At 35.0% G+C, this 19,157-nt stretch overlaps 1 protein-coding gene across 3 annotated transcripts in view; it reads left to right on the top strand.

Moving 5' to 3' along the window:
* The window catches only part of ELP4 (elongator acetyltransferase complex subunit 4), a 183,626-nt gene that overhangs the window by 45,040 nt on the left and 119,429 nt on the right, over nucleotides 1–19,157 (top strand). For all 3 annotated transcript variants that reach the window (XM_081099558.1, XM_081099559.1, XM_081099560.1), the window contains exons 6-7: nucleotides 7,740–7,824; nucleotides 9,800–9,988. In XM_081099558.1, coding sequence (XP_080955684.1) covers nucleotides 7,740–7,824; nucleotides 9,800–9,988 — 274 coding nt within the window. The remainder of the gene's footprint in view (nucleotides 1–7,739; nucleotides 7,825–9,799; nucleotides 9,989–19,157) is intronic.

Genomic DNA, 19,157 nt, shown 5'->3' with positions numbered 1-19,157 from the left:
GGGCTCAATCCCCAATGTAGGGTGCGTAGGAGGCAGCCAATCAATGATTCTCTCTCATCATTGATATTTCTCACTCCCTCTCCCTTCCTCTCTGAAATCAATAAAAATATATTTAAAAATAAGTAAATAGCCCGCCCTAACCGGTTTGTTCAGTGGATAGAGCATCGGCCTGTGGACTGAAAGCTCCCAGGTTCAATTCCGGTCAAGGACATGTACCTTGGTTGCGGGCACATCTCCAGTGGGGAGTGTGCAGAAGGCAGCTGGTCGATGTTTCTCTCTCAGAGATGTTTCTAGCTCTCTATCCCTCTCGCTTCCTCTCTGTAAAAAAAAAAAAAATCTATAAAATATATATATTTAAAAATAAATAAATAAAAACACTTTTAAAAAATCTGTACATGAACTTGGGTGGACTTCCCTTTCTCATGGCTGAATGTTCCATCGAAAGGGTAGTTGCAAACCAAGCAAGGCTACCAGGGTAACCCTCCATCTTGGTCCAAATCAAATCACCTAGTGAGAAGTCACAGGGGCTGGAGTGGACCATGGTGCTGCCTATCTCCAACAGCCTTCCATTGAGGTCCCTTAACTAGGACAACCAAGGCAGAGCTGACCAAGGGCCTAGCCTCACTGCAGGCTGCATCCCTCAAGGGGAAGTGGAGGCCCCATGTTAGCAGTGCCACCTTCCCCCGAGGACTTGAACGCGCCTTGTTATCCTGAACCTCATTTTGACCAATAAAGAGAAATTATCTGCTTCCGTGTTTGCCTTTCTGTCTTTAAAGGGTCTTCAGGTACACAGAATTTAGCTGATCATTCTAGCATCCTGGCATGCTATCTTCATTGGTACGCTTGGTTTTTATTTTATTTCCCATCTCATTCTCACATTCCTAATCCCAGTCATCATCCCTACAGGCATACTTTCTATGTATATCCTTTCAAATTTCTGTTCTTCAATAAAGTAATCTTTAACCCTTAGCTTCTCTCTTTTTCTCCCTTCCTCTCTCTCTTCCCCTCCCCATCTAATCTCAGCAAACCTATCAGCTATATCTTCAATATATCCAGAGCCTGATCACTTCTTGCAAATGTTACCTCCTACCATGCTAACCTGTCACCCACATTTCTTGTCAGAACTCTTGGAGCCTGGCCTGTGTAGCTCAGTGGTTGAGCAACCTATGAACCAGGTCACGGTTCGATTCTGGTCAGGGCATGTGCTAGAGTTGCGGGCTCGATCCCCAGTGGGGGGCATGCAGGAGGCAGCCAATCAATGATTATCTCTCATCGTTGATGTTTATCTCTCCCTCTCCGTTCCTCTCTGAAATCAATAAAAAAATATTTTTTAAAAAAGAACTCTTGGAATAGCTTCCTCTGATTAGTTTTGTTTCTTGCTCCTTGGTGGCTCCTGTCACACTGGTTATTGAGCATAACCATTCTCAGTGGTTCCCTGTCACACGGTGGATTGTTTAGCCTACACATGCAGTTAAGCATAAGAAAGAAAAATAATAAATGATAACATTCAGGGTAATAGTAATGGAATTTTTAACTTGAAAATTACTTGTGAATAGACTTCACAGTCTTTATAGTTATATGCAAAGTATATGCTAATATAACTGTAGTTATTTTACACAATTAGTTAAGACATTTGATATTGTGCCTATTGCCTTATAAGTATATCTCACTATTTGTCATTGGAGAATACCTGAAATATATGTGTAAATAGATTTTTGTTAATGCAAATCATATTTTCTCAGTGATTTGGATAATAATTTCAAAAATGCTTCATCTTCACTTTAAAATAATCTTAATTGGTAGGGATAATAGTTTCTCTTTGTTAAGTGTTCCTATCAAGTAGTTAAATCATTATTTAGATGCACCAGAAGTTCTAATTTTTTAAAGCACAGGAATGAGTCACTTTAATGAGAAAAATTATTACTAAAAAAGTAAAGAAATGTCATTCTTGAACCATATAATTTTAAGTCAAAATGGACAACAGAGATTATCTAATGCAACTCTTTTAGTTAACAAATGAAAAAAATTTGAAGCCCAGAACTGAAAAATTAAAGACTTTGCCACATATAACAGATTTAGCTAGAGTTGTTGCTAGAGATAGTACTAGAACTCATATCTTCATCATACAATTCACTGGGATATTCTGGTATCTAGTTTATACATTTGTAAATCTACGCTTTTTAATATTACCAAATTAATATGAGTGAATGTCTGTACAACTAAGAGGAATATCTTCCTAAATCTATACACCTTATTGTTTTATTTGATTACGTTTAATGGAGCCATGTTCAAACCTCATCTCAGCCACATATTTATTTGAACCCACAGACTTTTCATTGATTCTGGATCTCACTTGAGGCTTTATCTTAGTTTAGCTAAAGTGTAAATAATTTCAAGTTTTAGACAACTTGAGTCTTAAGTGTCACTTAATTGTTGTACAGCCTTGGGTAAATCACTTAGCTTTTAATGGGTCTTATTTTCTCAACCATAAAATTGAGCTAATGACTGTACTAACTTCTCAAGGTTATTGTAGTCATCAGGTGTTGTGACAGTGATGCAGAACATTTTGGGTATTTATTATGTACCAGACATTTTATCAGCTGATAACATTAAAATTAAATCCAAGTGGTCTTGTTAGAAACAAACTGAGCTTGTTAGCTGAATAAATATTTCACTCAGTTAATTTTATATATACATAATTTTATCTTTGTATGTATTTCTCATACTTGCAGTGGGTCCACCCTTCTAGCCAGTGATCTTTGTTCCCCTGGCTAGACGGAGAAGCAAGTACCTTCCCTACATCATTCCAACTTCACTGCACATGTGCCCATTTTCCCCTTCATTGGGACTCTTCCTCCAGTGATTTTCAGGGAATGGACCCGTGGTTTCCTGGGAAGTGTAAAGGTGCAGCTTCCTGGTGAAGCTGCCCAGATGACCATGCTTATAATGTCTGGCCTTCCCTTTGCTTTCTTATTATTATTAATATTAATAACTAACTAGTTATGAGGGTAACAGTGGTACATTTATTCTTTGATCACATTACATTAAGACTTGTAAGCATTCCTTTCTTCATTGAGAAACAAATGTAATTATCTTACTTGATTTGTTTTCTGTATACACTACAGCTGCTTCATTTTCTTACAGCAGATATTATCTCTTAATGACAAAATTTCTTTTTACAAGAAAACCAATGCTATTTGTTGATATAAGTTAAAGATCTCTGATACAAAATGTCCCTTAGATTTCTTACTGATATTGAGAGGCACACATTTTTTTCTGTCTACTTTTTAAAACTGTTAAACTTGGTTAGCAATATGTAGATTTACATTTGTGTCATTGTGTTCCTTTTTCCATGTTTGTATCCTATCTAATAAGAGAGAAACATGGTAATTAGCTGTACCTCTGCTACCCTTCTCATTGGCTAATCAGGGCGATATGCAAATTAACTGCCAGCCAAGATGGCGGCTGGCAGCCAGGCAGCTTGAAGCGAACATGAAGCTTGCTTGCTTCAGTGACGGAAGAAGCCAATGTTCCCCGCCTGCCGCTGCCAGCCTCTGAGCTTGCAGTTTGAAACATTGTTACAAATATAGAAGCTAAACAAAACCCCAGAAACCTGCTTTCAGCCATCCGGGATCTCAGAGCTGGTTCGAAACAGTGTTTCGATTATAGAACCCAAACAATCCAGATACCTGCTTTCAGCATCCGAGGCCTCAGAGCTGAAGCCAAGCCTCAGAGCTAAAGCTGGCCCAGAATAAAAAAGAAATAAAGAAAAAATGGAGCAGTTGGGAGCTTCAGTCACCCGCCAGCCTGAAAACAGCCCTCAGCCCCTCACCCAGACTGGCCAGGCACCCAAGCGGGACCCCCACCCTGATCCAGGACACCCTTCAGGGCAAACCAGCCGGCCCCCACCCGTGCACCTGGCCTCTATCCTATATAGTAAAAGGGTAATACGCCTCCCAGCACTGGGATCAGCGGAGCCGCAAGGCCTACCGGCACTGGGATCAGCATGACAGGGGGCAGCGCCCAAACCCCCTGATCGCCCTGCAGCTCTGTGTGTGACAGGGGCCGGGGTCACAACCTCCCTATATGCCCTGCTCTGTTCGATACAGGGGAAGGCGCCCCAACCCCTGATCGGCCCTGCTCTGTGTGTGACAGGGTGCGGCGCCCCAACACCCCCCACCCCACGGGCCCTGCTCTGTGTGTGACGGGGTAGAGCCATAACCTCCCCATTGGCCCTGCCCTGAGTGTGATGGTGCTGCGCCCCAACCCCCTGCTCTGTGTGTGACGGGGCAGTACCCCAACTCCCCTGTCGGCCCTACTCTGTGAGTGACGGGGGAGCTCCTCAACCCCTTGATCGGCCCTGCTCTGTGTGTGACAGGGGGGAGCTCCCTAACCCCCTGATGGGCCCTACTCTGTGCGTGACAGGGGGGAGCTCCCCAACCCCCTGATTGACCCTGCTCTGTGCGTGACACGGTACAGAGCCCCAACCCCCCTGATTGACCCTGCTCTGTATGTGACAGGGGGTGGTGCTGCAACCTCCCCATCGACCCTGCCTTGAATGTGACAGGGGGCAGTGCCCCAACCCCCCAATTGGCCCTACCCTGAGCGTGACTGAGGGCGGCATCGCAACCTCCCAATTTGCCCTGCTCTGTGCATGACAGGGGGCGGCGCCCCAACTCCCCAATCGGCCCTGCTCTGAGCCCGACCAGGGGCTGCACCTAGGGATTGGGCCTGCCCTCTGCCACCCGGGAGCAGGCCTAAGCCAGCAGGTCGTTATCTCCCGAGGGGTCCTAGACTGCGAGAGGGCACAGGCCGAGCTGAGGGACCCCCCTCCCCCCACCAAGTGCACAAATTTTTGTGCACCGGGCCTCTAGTATTAATATAAAGAAATAAATTGCCCTAATCGGTTTGGCTCAGTGGATAGAACATCGGCCTGCCGACTCAAGGGTCTGATTCCGGGTTTAATTCCGGTCAAGGGCATGTACCTTGGTTGCGGGCACATACCCAGTAGGGAGTGTGCGGGAGGCAGCTGGTCGATGTTTCTCTCTCATCGATGTTTCTAACTCTATCCCTCTCCATTCCTCTCTGTAAAAAATCAATAAAATATAAAAAATATATGTTTAAAAATAAAGAAATTTCTGTCAGACCACATGGCATGGTAATATCAGCAGACACATGAATAATGTACATGGGACAATGTTTTAACTAAAGAAAAAATTAAAGGCTTCATATGTAAAGGTAAAAATTAAATTTCTAATAATTTTCATATTCTTTGTACTATTATAGTTTTAAAGATATTGTGATATCTCAAGATGGACCACTCACTATAAAACTTTCTAAAAATTATGAACCATATAAAGTAGCATACATAATTTGAAATGTAGTGCTTTTGGGACATATTATAAATACTTTGATAGCCTAATCTTTGTTAAGGGTTTGGAAACATAAGGAAGCCAGGTTCATATTTAAAGTTGGGTTTCCTTCTTGCCAGTTTCTTTTTTATAACTTACTACACTGTTGAACAACAACAAAAAGACAATATTCTCAAAATTAATGGGGTTTTTAAAAAAAATTTAGATGACAATAGAAGATAATTATTTTCAGCCAGAAATATATTATTAATTGCAAATATTTCTGACACAGAAATGTATCTCATAGAGATTAACAATACTTATTGTTTTAATGTCAATACCATATAAACTGATTCAGTTTTAAATGCTGTCATTTTATGTATACAAGAATGAATATTCTCAATTAGTATACCTAAATGTACTGATTTTCCAAATTTTATTTTCTTACCAGTATTTATTTTCCTAGAAATTTAATGAGATTGGAGAAATTTGTTTTACTTATCAAGTTCTAAGCATTTTGATTAGATTATTTCTATCTATGTTAAATAAGAGGTTGTGATGTATTGGCTTTCTGTCCATTTTTGTTCTTATATCGAAAGAAACCCCATTACTTTTGAAGAGATTCTTAGATCTACTATAGTTATCTTAACAGACTGTGAGAATGTAAAATAAATAACAGATCATGTTATCTGGATAAATGATGGCAACTAAAAAAAACTAAGAAGTAATTTATGTATGTGGTATTGATAATGTACCTTCAGGTAGCAAATTTACTACTGAGTACTTAAGCAGATTTTATTAATGAACAATTTTAGGCAGAGAGGAAATGCTTTAAAAAGTTTTCACATATATGATATAATAATTTTCTTCAGTAGATTCATAATTGGTAGATTAGGATGCACTGGGTATATTCTTGATCCATACTTCTTTAACCCACAGTGACATTCGTCAAATGGTTGGCTGGAATTCATTTCATAATCTGGGACTTTGGAGCAGATTTTACCCCCTATGCAAAGTTAATTGACCCAGATAGGAATTGAATCTGCTGTATTCAGAAAGTAGAGCTAGCCAGGACAAATATATGTTAAGATACGAAACAATCACATCATCATCATTGCCCTATGGAATATCATTATTTATAGACACATTTTCTCACTCATGGGAGCAGAAAAATGTGTTCATGTAATTTGTTGTATTTTCGTTGAAAATGGAGAAATAACTATGTGAGAAACAATTATACCACCATATCTTTCATTTGGAGTCATATTTGTTTTGTAAAGAATGGGGTTATTTTCTCTTGGTTTTCTTTTTTGTTTTTGTTAGGTAGATGCTTTGGGGTAGATGTGAATGTTCAATACAGTGTTTACAGAGATATGCATATATTTTTGCTGAACCATTGGCCATTGATTTGGCACACTATGCATTTTGCTATATTTACTCACTTATATTCTTTAATGTTGCATGTTGCTTCAAATTATATTTCATCCGTTTTTTAGGGCATTTCCTCTGCCTTTGTGATCGCTTCATTTATGATCACAGTAAAGCAGATACTTTTGTATTTTTAAGGTCACCCACAGCTTCTACAACATTAGGCACTTTTATGTTTAGGAACTAACTGTGCTCCAGGACTCATTATCATGACATTTAATATTCAGCCATAGCACACAGGTTGTCCATTATGAAGAATCTTAAATTCAGTTAATGTTAAAGCAGATTTTCTTTGCTCTTACTAAATTTTTTTTGAGATGTTTTATAGCATTTGTAAAGTATTTTAAAATAGTGACATTAGGGCTAATATTCTTGTGGGAAATAATTTTGTTTAGGTCATCTTATATTTATACATTTATTTTATTGTCTTTTTTACAAATGAATTGGCGTTTATACTTACTTGTCTTAATTCAGGTTTTGAATTAATATTATTTTAGCAGTTCTAAGAAAATTAAAACTTTGATGGAAGGTAAGCTCAGGTGATCAGCACATTGATTCAGGAATACTTGGCATAGCAGTTCATTAACTATGTGTTAATTATCTATGATTACTCCTGAAAAGCCATAGTGGCTTCATCTTTTAGGTTGCTTCATTAAATCATTAATTTTCTTCGAGCTAACTAAGCCTGACATAATTAAGTCATCTTAGTCTCCACAGATTTTTATCTTCCCAGGATGTCAAGAACACAGAACTAGTTAATATAAGGCATTATATCTTGTTCCCTGGATGTATTGACTTTATTTTTTATAATATTTATACTATTTTGGCTCATTTTAAAATTACATTTTAAAAATCTTATGAATGTATATATTTTCATTATGTACTTACTGTTTTAGATTACATTTGTATTTCCTGTATAATAAAGCCCATTTATGTATTTAAACCACTTCTTACCAACAGTTCTTTGACCCCTGGCTACATAAAGCTGCTTCAGTTTATTCAGAAAATCATTTATGAGGAAGGATTTGATGGATCCAATCCCCAGGTATGAGTACCTTCAAACCCTTTTATAATCATGGATATAATGTTGTTTTCAAGCTCTCTAGGGCTACACCCAGAAGGTCTTAGAATAGTCAACAATGAACAAGCTGTTTCCAGCTCAGAAGATGTAAATAAGCAGCCTTAGTTTGACTAGTGATGTGTATTCAGAATTTTAGCTATGTTCTCAGTGAATTCACAAAAGATGTACACATTCAGTGTCAACATGAATTATTGTAAACACTTGGAATTAATAGGTAGCCACATTTTGAAAATTATTCTTAAATCTGCAAGTCTTGTACTTTCCCATCTAAATTTTTATATTTCTGTCAATCAGGATTTAATTTTGAATTACCTTATCAGTAAGTGTTAATTATTTTATGATTTTACATTTATTACAGAATGCTTCGGGTTGTCTCAGTGAATAAGAAGGCATTTCTATTTGCTGTATTAAAATATTTTATAACTATTTTTCTGTAGCTCTCTTTTTTAAAAATTTCTCTGAATTACCACTATTAAAGATGTTCCAGTTAGTTTAACTTAAACAAAATAAGGGAAATTTTATTTCTACATATCGTGTGGCTCTGAATTCTTCCTCAGTTATTTTAATTGCTATAGCTGCTAAAAGATTTGCATTTCATTTATATTATTTTAGCAGAACTGTTTTCCAAAAGACATTATTTTTATTGAAGAAGACAAAGAAGCCAAGCCTTACTTGTGGCATTATCAACTACACTAGCTCTTAATTCATGGATTTAAAAAATATTACTGTTGACTTTACTACTATATTTAACAGTATCAAAGGTAAAATAAATAATTTTAAAAATTTGTCTTAATCATCAGTTTAATAGCAGGTTGAAAATAGTATGTCTGTGTTGTGTGGTGAAGCACATTCTCTTATAGATGGCTTTTCGTGTATGTTACAGTTTTTGTGGTGGTCCTTGGTATTTACTACAATGTTGTTATGCTCATTATTGCTCCATTTTTGGTCCTAGTTAAGATTTATGGGCTACATGTCTTCTCTTTGGTGGCGGTGCCTGTCTGGAGAGGTAAATTGGTCCCTGACAGACACCTCTCCCCATTTGCTGTGGTAACTATGGAAACAGGCATGTCATAACAGTTCCTACGGTACAGTGTGCAGAGCTGCTGCTCTTGTAGGATGATGACACATCTTCTAAGACCAAGACATTTTTTTTAAAATCAAAAACTCAAATGCAATAGCAAAAAGATACATACTTACATGTAAATGTACATGTATACACACAGACGTATACACACACACACACACACACATATATTCAGACAGCCATTAATAAGAAAGCTGTTGTTGGAATGGATTGAAAGGTTTGTTTTCTTGGTTGTTTATTTCACCATTTTGAATAAACAATATTTTCATGAACGTTGACAGACAACAAACAGTAGCTGGTTTCACTCTCTGAGCCAGAGATTCTGTAACTGTTGACTTTCATAAAAATGAACAGGGTTGAGGTAGACATTTCTATGGTGAATATCAAGAATGCTAAAAAACTTTTAGCTAAATAAAAATATACCAATAAGTCATTTAAAAATATATTTCTAACTTTATTGGAATGAAAACATAGTTAATGAATTTCCATATTGTTAAGTTATGGATTGTATCGTTTGCTAAATTCACAAGTCTATACATCTGTCTCAGAAACTTTAGATGAGATCATTAAGTCACAACAGTGCATCTATCAGTCACTACTTAAAATATATTATTCCTGAATCACAATAATATTCTGATACTGAAATAAATCCTGCTTTTTTAAGACGAAATTTTCATCTTATTGTTTTTATCATTCCATTTTCAACTAAACTAAACTAATTGGAGGCAGCAGATAGAAATAGACTCTAAGAAGCGTAATATTATATACTACTATATAGCTCACCTGTGAGGTAACACAGGTATCCTATTAGTTAACAAAACTTAATGTGTTTACCTCTCCTCCACTTTCCTTTAGAAAAAACAGAAAAACATTTTACGAATAGCAATCCAGAGTCTTGGTTCACCTTTGTGGGGAGATGATGTCTGCTGTACAGAAAACTGTGACAACAGTCACAGCCTTACAAAATTCCTCTACATTCTCCGTGGTCTTCTACGCACCTCTCTTTCAGCCTGCCTCATCACTGTGCCAACACATCTCATCCAGGTAAGAACTTTTCAAAACCACTTTCCCCTAATTAGTGGTGCATAGTAAAGAGCAAAATGTAATTGCTTTAGGAGTCTGATAAATTATTTTCTCATGTCCTTTACTAATTTTTTTCTTTGCTTTCTTGTGAACTTGCTAGATCATTGTGATATGAAGTTGATTTTGATCTTTTAATTAATCATAAACTGATCTGAACATAGGTCTTGAAGGAATATTTGTAGACCTATGTGAATAGCAGCATTAACTAAAATGTGGAAGCAAATTAAGTATTCATCAACACATGAGCAGATAAGCAAAATGTATCTTATATTTCAGTGGAATACTATTCACCCTTAAAAGGAAAAGAAATTCTGACATATGCTACAACATGGATAAATCTTAAGGATATTATGCTAAGTGAAATTAGTCACAAGAAGATACTGTGATTCCATTAACATGAGGTAGTTAGAATAATCAAAATCATAGACAGAAAGTAATATGGTGGTTGACAGGGACTGAGGGGAGGTGCGAGTGGGGTGTTATTACTTAAAGGATACAGAGTTTTTGCCTGGCCAGTATGGCTCAGTGGTTGAGCATCAACCTATGAACCAAGAGGTTCCAGTTCAATTCCTGGTCAGGGTACATGCCCAGGTTGCATCCCCAGTGGTGGATGTGCAGGAGGCAGCCTATCAATGATCTCTCTCATCTTTGATGTTTCTATCTCTCTCTCCCTCTCTTCCTCTCTGAAATCAATAAAAATGTATTTTAATAAATAAATAAAGGATACAGAGTTTCAGTTTTACAAGATGAAAAGAGTTCTGAAAATGGTGGTGATGTCAGCACATTATGAACAGAATACCAATGAACAGCTTACTTAAAAATGAATAAGATGCTAAATTTTATGTTATTTTCTTCTAATGCACATACTAAAACCCTTTAATTCAAAATGACTTAGTTTTATAACAGAAGTTTTAAGTTTTGTTTTGCTTTATTTTTCTAGGAAATAGCAAAAATAACAGTAATGATAGCAGCTCAAGATATGGAAATATCATTCCTTGGTCATTTGAAAAGTATCATTTCACCAAGTTTATGCAGCTCTTCTAAATATTTACACATTTCATTGTACAATATCAAACAATCACATTGGTTAATATCATCACCATCCACAATGTTGTATGTGTTGTGAGGTTATTTTTATCATTACTTTTATATTGTAAGAATATGCCCCAAATTCTTTATCTTTTCACTTATTGAAGGACATTTGAGTTGTTTCGAGATTGATGCTATTGTGAAGCAGCTGTGACCATTCATGTAGAAGTCTTTATGCAAAAAAAAACAATATGTGTGTGTGTGTGTGTGTGTGTGTATTCATCCCTCTAGTAATCACATCTCTCCAAAACTTTTTATTTTCAGTCTTTTTTATTTTAGCTATTGCAGTTCATGTGAAATGTTATGATTGTGGTAATTTGCATTTCCTGGGCAACTAATAATATTGACCATATTTTCATGTGCTTGTTGGCTATTAGCCTATCTTCTTTTGTCTCAGCGGTTCTCAACCTGTGGGTCGCAACCATCAGAAAACACATATAGCATATCAGATATTTACATTATGATTCATAACAGTAGCAAAATTACAGTTATGAAGTAGCAACAAAAATAACTTTATAGTTGGGGGTCACCACAACATGAGGAACTGTATTAAAGGGTCGCTGCATTAGGAAAGTTGAGAACCACTGGCTAAGTCTTTTGGCCATTTTTTTTTCGTTATCTCCTCATTATCAAGTTTTAAAATTGCTTATGTATTTTAGGTACACCTCTGCAATAGTTTTTTCCTGTCTGTGATTTGTCTTTTCTATTTTCTTAACATTATGTCTGAAGAGCTGAAGTTTTAATCTTGATAAAGTTTAATTTTTTTAATGGCTAGTGGTTTCTCTTCCCCATTTTTTCCATTTTACCAGTCTTTGTCCTCTACCATCTTTTTTATGTGTGTTTTCTTCTAAAACTTTTATAGTCTTATCTTTTCAAATAGATCAATTTATTCCAATTTGAATCTTTTACACTTTAGTTTGTATTCTCAAATAGCTTTTGGCTTATTAGTTAACATCCTGATTATATGTTAACTCACTTTATATTCACTAGTTTTCTTTATTAGTAGTACTTTTTACCAAAGTACTCATTGTCTACCTCAAACATGTGATTCTTATATGTATAGTACATCTTATACATTGTAGTCTCTGTAAAGTCAGGGCCACATATTTGTAATTTTCCTTCTACTTAGCTTAGGGCTATGATAATAATATATTATTAAGTGGAATAAAGTATAAAAATTCCTAGTGCAATACCTAGATTTTTTAATATTTTCAATAAATGTTAAAGGAATATTGATTCTTACTTGGAAATTTATTTCTAATACTCAATTGTTTAAACTTGAATCTTTATTTAAATTTATGTGATTTTAGTATCTTTGTTCAAATCCTATCTAGAAATGGCAAGTTTATTAAAATGTCATTAATTATACATAGTTTATTAATTATACACAGTATATATAGTACATTTCAAGTCCTATGACCAAGGAGTTCAGCATAAAAAAGAAAAGAATTTTGATTCCTTGGTTAGTAGGATTTATTTATAACAGTCATAAGAAGATAACTGTTTTTCTTTAAGGGCTTTTCATAGACTGTGCTTGAAGCTAACTTACTACTATGAGTTTAAAATCACACAAATATTATAGGGAAACTCCTTTCTCTAATCGTCTTTGACATTGTACACATACTTACATGTTTGCATTGTTAATGATGTTAAGTCATGTTAAAGTTAATGCTTTAATAATAGTTTGGTCAGATTTAATGAGCTTCTTGATTATGCTGATGAATAAACCTCGAACAGACCTGTCAGATGCTGGTGAAAATAGTGGAACTCATACTACTACTACAACTATGCTATTGCTACAAATATTTATCAGGCACATACTACATGCCAAGTACTATACAAGTATTATGTCCTTGAATCTTCACCACAGCCCTTACCTCTTTTTTTACAAGGTCACACAGTTAATAAGTGGCAAGCCAGTCATGTCCCAACTCATGTCTTTCTCTGACTCCAAACTCCACTCTCTTCACTGTTAGGTTGTGTGGTTCCCCTAAGCATCACAAAATCTCTGCGAGATAGGTGCAATGCCAATATCAAAGAAGATTAAACTGAAGTGATTCTCTAAAGCCATGCCTCTATTAGACCTTTAAAGCTAGTATCAAATTCCTATCTGCTTAACACTTTGCTCTCTGTCACACTACATCCTATGGGTCTTGAATTATTAACTACCTGTGATAGCAGTAACTTTCCATTAGGAAAAAAATGTTCTAGGGTAGCATTCCTATTATTCAGTTTTGTTTTGTTTATAATACTTATCCGGGGATTTTTTTTTATTGATTTTTAGAGAGAGTAGAAGAGAGAGGGAAAGACAGAGAAATATCGATGTGAGAGAAACACATCGATTGGTTACCTGCCTGGCTGAGGAGGAGCCTGCAGCTGATGTGCATGCCCTTGACTGGAATCAAACCCAGGACCCTTCAGTCTGCAGACAGATACTCTGTCCACTAAGCCAAACAGGCTAGGGCTTATTCAGCATTTTTAAAGAAAAAAAAATCATTGTAAAATCTTTAACAAATTAGTACCTGTGAAAGATTAAATGAAGAGTTACATTCTAGACAAGGGAGGAAAAAAGATGGAAGCCTATTTCCTTACATGTAATTGCAAGAAAAGAAAAACAGTTATGAAATAAATATATGTAGTTTTTTATGTATTCCAAAGGGATCTATGCAAAGCAAGGGGTGATCATCTTTATTACTTAGAGAAGTGACCCCAAACCCATTGTGAATGTTGTGACAGTGCTTCCTCTAGCCCCAGTGTAAGGGACCAGCAGTACTATGATTAAACTAGAGGCCCGATGCCCGAAATTTGTGCAAGGGGCTCAGCCCTCGCACCCCTGGCTTCTTCCAGAAGGTCATTTGGCCATCCAGTCTAATTAGCATATTACACTTTTATTATTATAGATAGCCTCAAGTCATCCTATCTCATCAGTGATTGAAAGATTGAGATGAGCCCTGACCAGTTTGGCTCAGTGGATAGAGTGTCGGCCTGCAGACTGAAAGGTCCCAGGTTCGATCCCAGTCAAGTGCATGTACCTTGGTTGCGGGCACATCCCCAGTGGGAGGTGTGCAGGAAGCAGCTGATCGATGTTTCTAACTATCTCTCTCCTTTCCTCTCTGTAAAAAGATCAATAAAAATATTTTTTAAAAAAAGATTGAGATGATAAGGTGGACTGGATGTCTGCATATCAGTATTTAAATTTTGGAAATTTATAGACATGTTTAAATCCTTATATAACTGGAAAAGATATAAATTTTTGCTTTTGAAAATACCAGTAAAAGAGACAACTTTGAAATGGAATAGAAAAACATAGGGTTAGACTTTGATGACTGCCACTTCCCTAGACAATTTTGCCTATTATAATATAGTAGTATTCTGACCCTAACATCAATTGAGCTGTAAAAAACAAATAATTTATTTGCTCTTTGAACATGACACCTAACCATATTTTTGTTTTTATATCAAAATATTTAGAAAAAAATATAAAACTTAATATAGTTTGCTTAGACCAGTTATGATATAAATAGGGGATATCCCTAACTCTGAAAGACTGGTAAGGAAAATCACAACGTTTAGGCTAAAGAAAGAGACTCAGAAGCAGCATGTTTATACTGCTTTTAAAATCATACATCAACTTTATCTCTATTGTGACCATTGCCATCCCTGCAAACTCCAAGTCAGGTTTAAATGGTGATTAATTTACTAAGGGAATTTAGCTTATTCATTCATGAAATAATTTATCGCAGGCATGGTTCTAGGCACCTCTAGGGTTATAGTATGAACAAGACAAAGTCTCTATCCTGTGGAGCTTTTCAGCAGTGTAAAAGATAGCATGGATAGAGCAGAAAATTGGTATATACAGTATAGGTATTTGCACACTTGAGCTTAGAATTTGATAGTAAGGTGGTTTCTGGCAGGAAATAGAAATGTAGTTTAATATCCTTGGAAATTTTGTCATATAATTAAAAACCTATACATAATAGAATTGTGATACTTTTATTTGAATATGTTATATAGAGTAACACTAGCTTTAAAGTTATATAAAGTAGCTATATCTCTTAGACTTGTAAAACAACCAATCGGTGCTCTTTAGTTATTAGCATTCTGTCAGACTTGTACAGTAATGATTAGTTACCCTTTATTGTACTTTTGGCATGCTTCCCATGTTTAATTTTATTGTAGGAAAGGAACACATAGTTAAGGAAATTACGAAGAGGATAAAAAGTTAAAATAAGGAAAATAATGAGATAGAGTGAAAACTTACTTTAACTTATTGATATTAATAAGACTTTTGCAAATAGAATGAAAAATAATTATTTTTAAATTTACATTGTGTTTAGCCTCACAACTTTGAACTTGAAATTTTTTTTACTTCCTTTAGGTTAAAGATTATCTCCATAATAGCACAGGAAAATGTAACAAGCATATGTTGAAACAAATGTATAAAAATAAATTCTAAATATCTGTTAATAAAACCCTAAAATTATTCATCAAATATGTCTTTAAAATATATATAGCCCTAAACAATTTTCCCTGTGAAATAGTAGTATTGCTCATATTGTCTCTTTCTAGAATATGGTTTTAGTGTCTGCCCAAAGACATTGCATTAAAAATGTATGTGAAAATGGCCAAGTTAAGCACAGACTTTGTTACGTGCTGAACTGTGGATTTAAGTGTCATTTGAAGGAGCAGAACTATGGACGGCTCCCCTATATTCCAGCATTACTCCGTTCCCAGATCCCTGCTGTGTAGTTGTTCCACTCGCCAAGAAGCCTGTTAAAGAGCCCCCCCAGAGCATGTGTACAGCCCTCCATGTTAATAGTTAATTGGTGAGGATGGCAAGATGAGAGGACAGCCGAACATGTGGTCTCTCAGACTCAAGCAGTAGACAGACCTTTAGTTATAATAACAGCAGCTGCTCACATTCTCACAACTCAACTGTTCAAAACTCTGTTGTCAAGTGAAGGTTGTGGATTCGGGGGGAGAAGGGGTGGAAGGAAAGTTTACTTCTAAGAAAAATAACTACAAACCTGCCTTGAAACTCTTACTACATATTATGTATGAGAATATTATTTCAACTTTGTAAAACTTAAGTATAAATTTCTATATTAAAGGTTGTGATATTTCAGCTACATTGGACATTGTTGCTTTTCCCCCATTTGCCTTTAGAAACAAATGTTTGTGTACCCTTTGAAATTTTTTTAAAAAATTTTTCTATTGTAGTTGACATACAATATTATATTAATTTGAGGTGTACAACATAGTGATTAGACATTTATATAACTTATGGTGACATACAGTATTATGCTAAGTGAAATAAGTCAGTTTGAAAGTTTTTAATGAGATTTTTTTTTTTGTAAATTGCTATCTTTGAAGCAATTACAGTAGGATACTGTTTGATATCCATATCTAGGAAGATATAAAACTGTGATTTTTTTGGTCTTAAAAATAAGAACTAGTTTACTGTTAGTGAATTTGTAGTCCATCTTCAAATTATACAAACATTTTGTGTCTCCTAAATTAATTTTATTTTTTATTCCCAGTGACATTTGTGTGCTTGGGGAAAAATGGTGACGGATAACATGTATTCTTTTTGGAAATAAAAACTGAATTTTATATCTTATTATGATTTCATTAGCAAGGTGATTGGAAAATACATTTTCCCTAGCTTATGCATATTATCTACACTATCTGTGGCAGCTTGTTTTTCTTGATTTGTATTTTTTATTAATTAAAAGCACTCTTATCTGAAAATGTCAGGGAATGTTGAAGCTCTTAGAATTACAGGTAAAACAGGGAAAGCTTTTTTAAATACCTTTCTCATAGTGTTCTATTCAGAAGAAAATTTACTTTTTATTATTTCTAATCTATTCTGTTATAGTCTATACTTTTAGGAAATTATAAACATAAACAACCTATTAAATTTCTCCTTAACTATAACAACACAGGAAAGTAACCTTCTTTGACATTATTGATAATAAAATATGAAATAACATTTTCTCATTCTAGTTTAATTTTAAGTATTGCCAGCCTTTAATGTATTTTGGTTACAAAACATTAGTTGGTAAATTAAAGTTTCTTTTAGTCAAAATATTTCAGATTTTAAACTGGGCTGTAACATATCTTTATTGGTCATCTTTGGCACTTGGTCAGTTAATAGCCTTATTAAGTTTTTATTATATAACCAATGTTTTTCAACAATTTGTCCTGTGGAATTCCCATCCCCCTCGCCCCCAAACTATCTTATTGAAGAAAACTATTACCAGCATGTTAGCGTATACCTAAGAAAGTTTAGGAAAATTTCTTTTCTAAAGAAAGCAAGAAGAAAGGCCTTATTATAATGTCTCTTGAAAATTGAATAGGGTTTTATTTAGTGTGTTATTTTAATTTATACACAGTATTTTCAGATTAATCTTCTACAGTATTAATTGTATTATAGCTTTGAACCCACTGAAGTGAATGATACAATATCTTTCAACATAGAGAAATTCAGAACACACCTTTTCATAGCCATAAACTTTTGTTCATGCTGAGTATTTTAGCAGCTAAACTCTGTCAAGTAATGAGCTGCTTTTGAACCAACCACTAATATGGGATTATGAAATGTGGACTACAGTGGCCTTGTAAATTTCTCTCAATGTGAAGTCTTTTATTATTAAAACAGGAGCTATGGACAATTGCATGGTGAAGGAACAACAGACCTTTGTGAGTTCATAACTATAAAATTTTGGAAAATGTTTTTAATTGTTGATATGAGTATCATTATAGGAAAGCATAATACTACCTCTGTCATATAATTTAATCTATTTAAATGGTCTTTTTAAATGTAATGAGAATATTTAAGGATGAAAATTACAGATTTAATCTCTTGATCATAACTATCATTGCCAGAAGATAAAATTAGATATCCTGGCTGTCAGTTTTTCATGAATTCCTTTAAAAAAATAATATTCTCAACTGAGAATCTACCTTTAATTTTTCTAGCTCTCTCAGCTACTCTGAAATAGATTGTAAGAAAAAAAATTACAAATTTTTAAAGAAGCAATGTTAAAAAATGAACTGAATCATATTAAACCATTTTAATTATACACCATATTTATCAAATTCCAGTTTCTGAAAATTTAGTAGCTTCATGTGAGTCTAATGAGTCGTAAACAAAATCTGTTTTTCTTTGCAATAACAAATAATAGAACATCGTTTCAACTCTGCTGCTGCAGGCTTGGGATCTATGTTTTTATAGCTACAGTGTTTCTTATATCATGTGTCTGTTACCTGATTTATTTTTTAAATCTAACTTTAGCTTATATGCATTATACATGCATATCTAATTTGCTTTTTCTTTATCAAGAATGTTTGAAACTTTTACATAAATAAACTTCAAATTATGTATAAGTTTCTGTCTATATAGAGCATTAGTAACAGTATGTGTACCATTTTACCTTAGTGTAAATATGCATATTAAATAAGAGCAGGATATTTTAAATTGTCAATATGGTAAATGTGCATTTTTAAAAGAAAAAATTACCATTAGAAACCTTTTGATATACTTAATCTAAGCAAAGCATATTCGGTAAGCCATAGAAAGAAAATACTTTTTAATGTTTTTTTGCTTTCTCTAAAATAATTTTGTGAGGCTATAGTTCACATTGCAGTTCATATCATAGTTCCTTTTAGTGATTACGGTTGTTAAAGTACTATTTAGAGCCAAAATTTTCAAGTGGATCAACGATAGGAATAGTGAAATGTCTCATCACAATGTGGAGATTGAGTCATCTGTTTGGGCATATGGAATCTTTGGCTGCTGGACGGCATAGTCTTTATAATGCCCAGTGTCCAAGCATGGGCACAACTGTTCTGGGAGCAAAAGCAGGGAGGGACCTCTGTGTCCAGTCCACTAGAACATGGTAGGAGAAAAAAGCAGGGAGGGACTTTAACATTTTCGTTAATAGGCTGTCCTCTACAATATCGCCTTTCATGTATAGACAAGAAATACAACTTCATTTAATTTTGCATTTATTTTACAGATGATATTACTAAGCTTTTT

This window comes from Myotis nattereri (assembly GCF_964212035.1).
Source record: "Myotis nattereri genome assembly, chromosome: 9".
Lineage (NCBI taxonomy): Eukaryota > Metazoa > Chordata > Mammalia > Chiroptera > Vespertilionidae > Myotis > Myotis nattereri.
The sequence above is the reverse complement of the archived record's forward strand: the minus strand, read 5'-3'. Positions and strand labels throughout refer to the sequence as shown.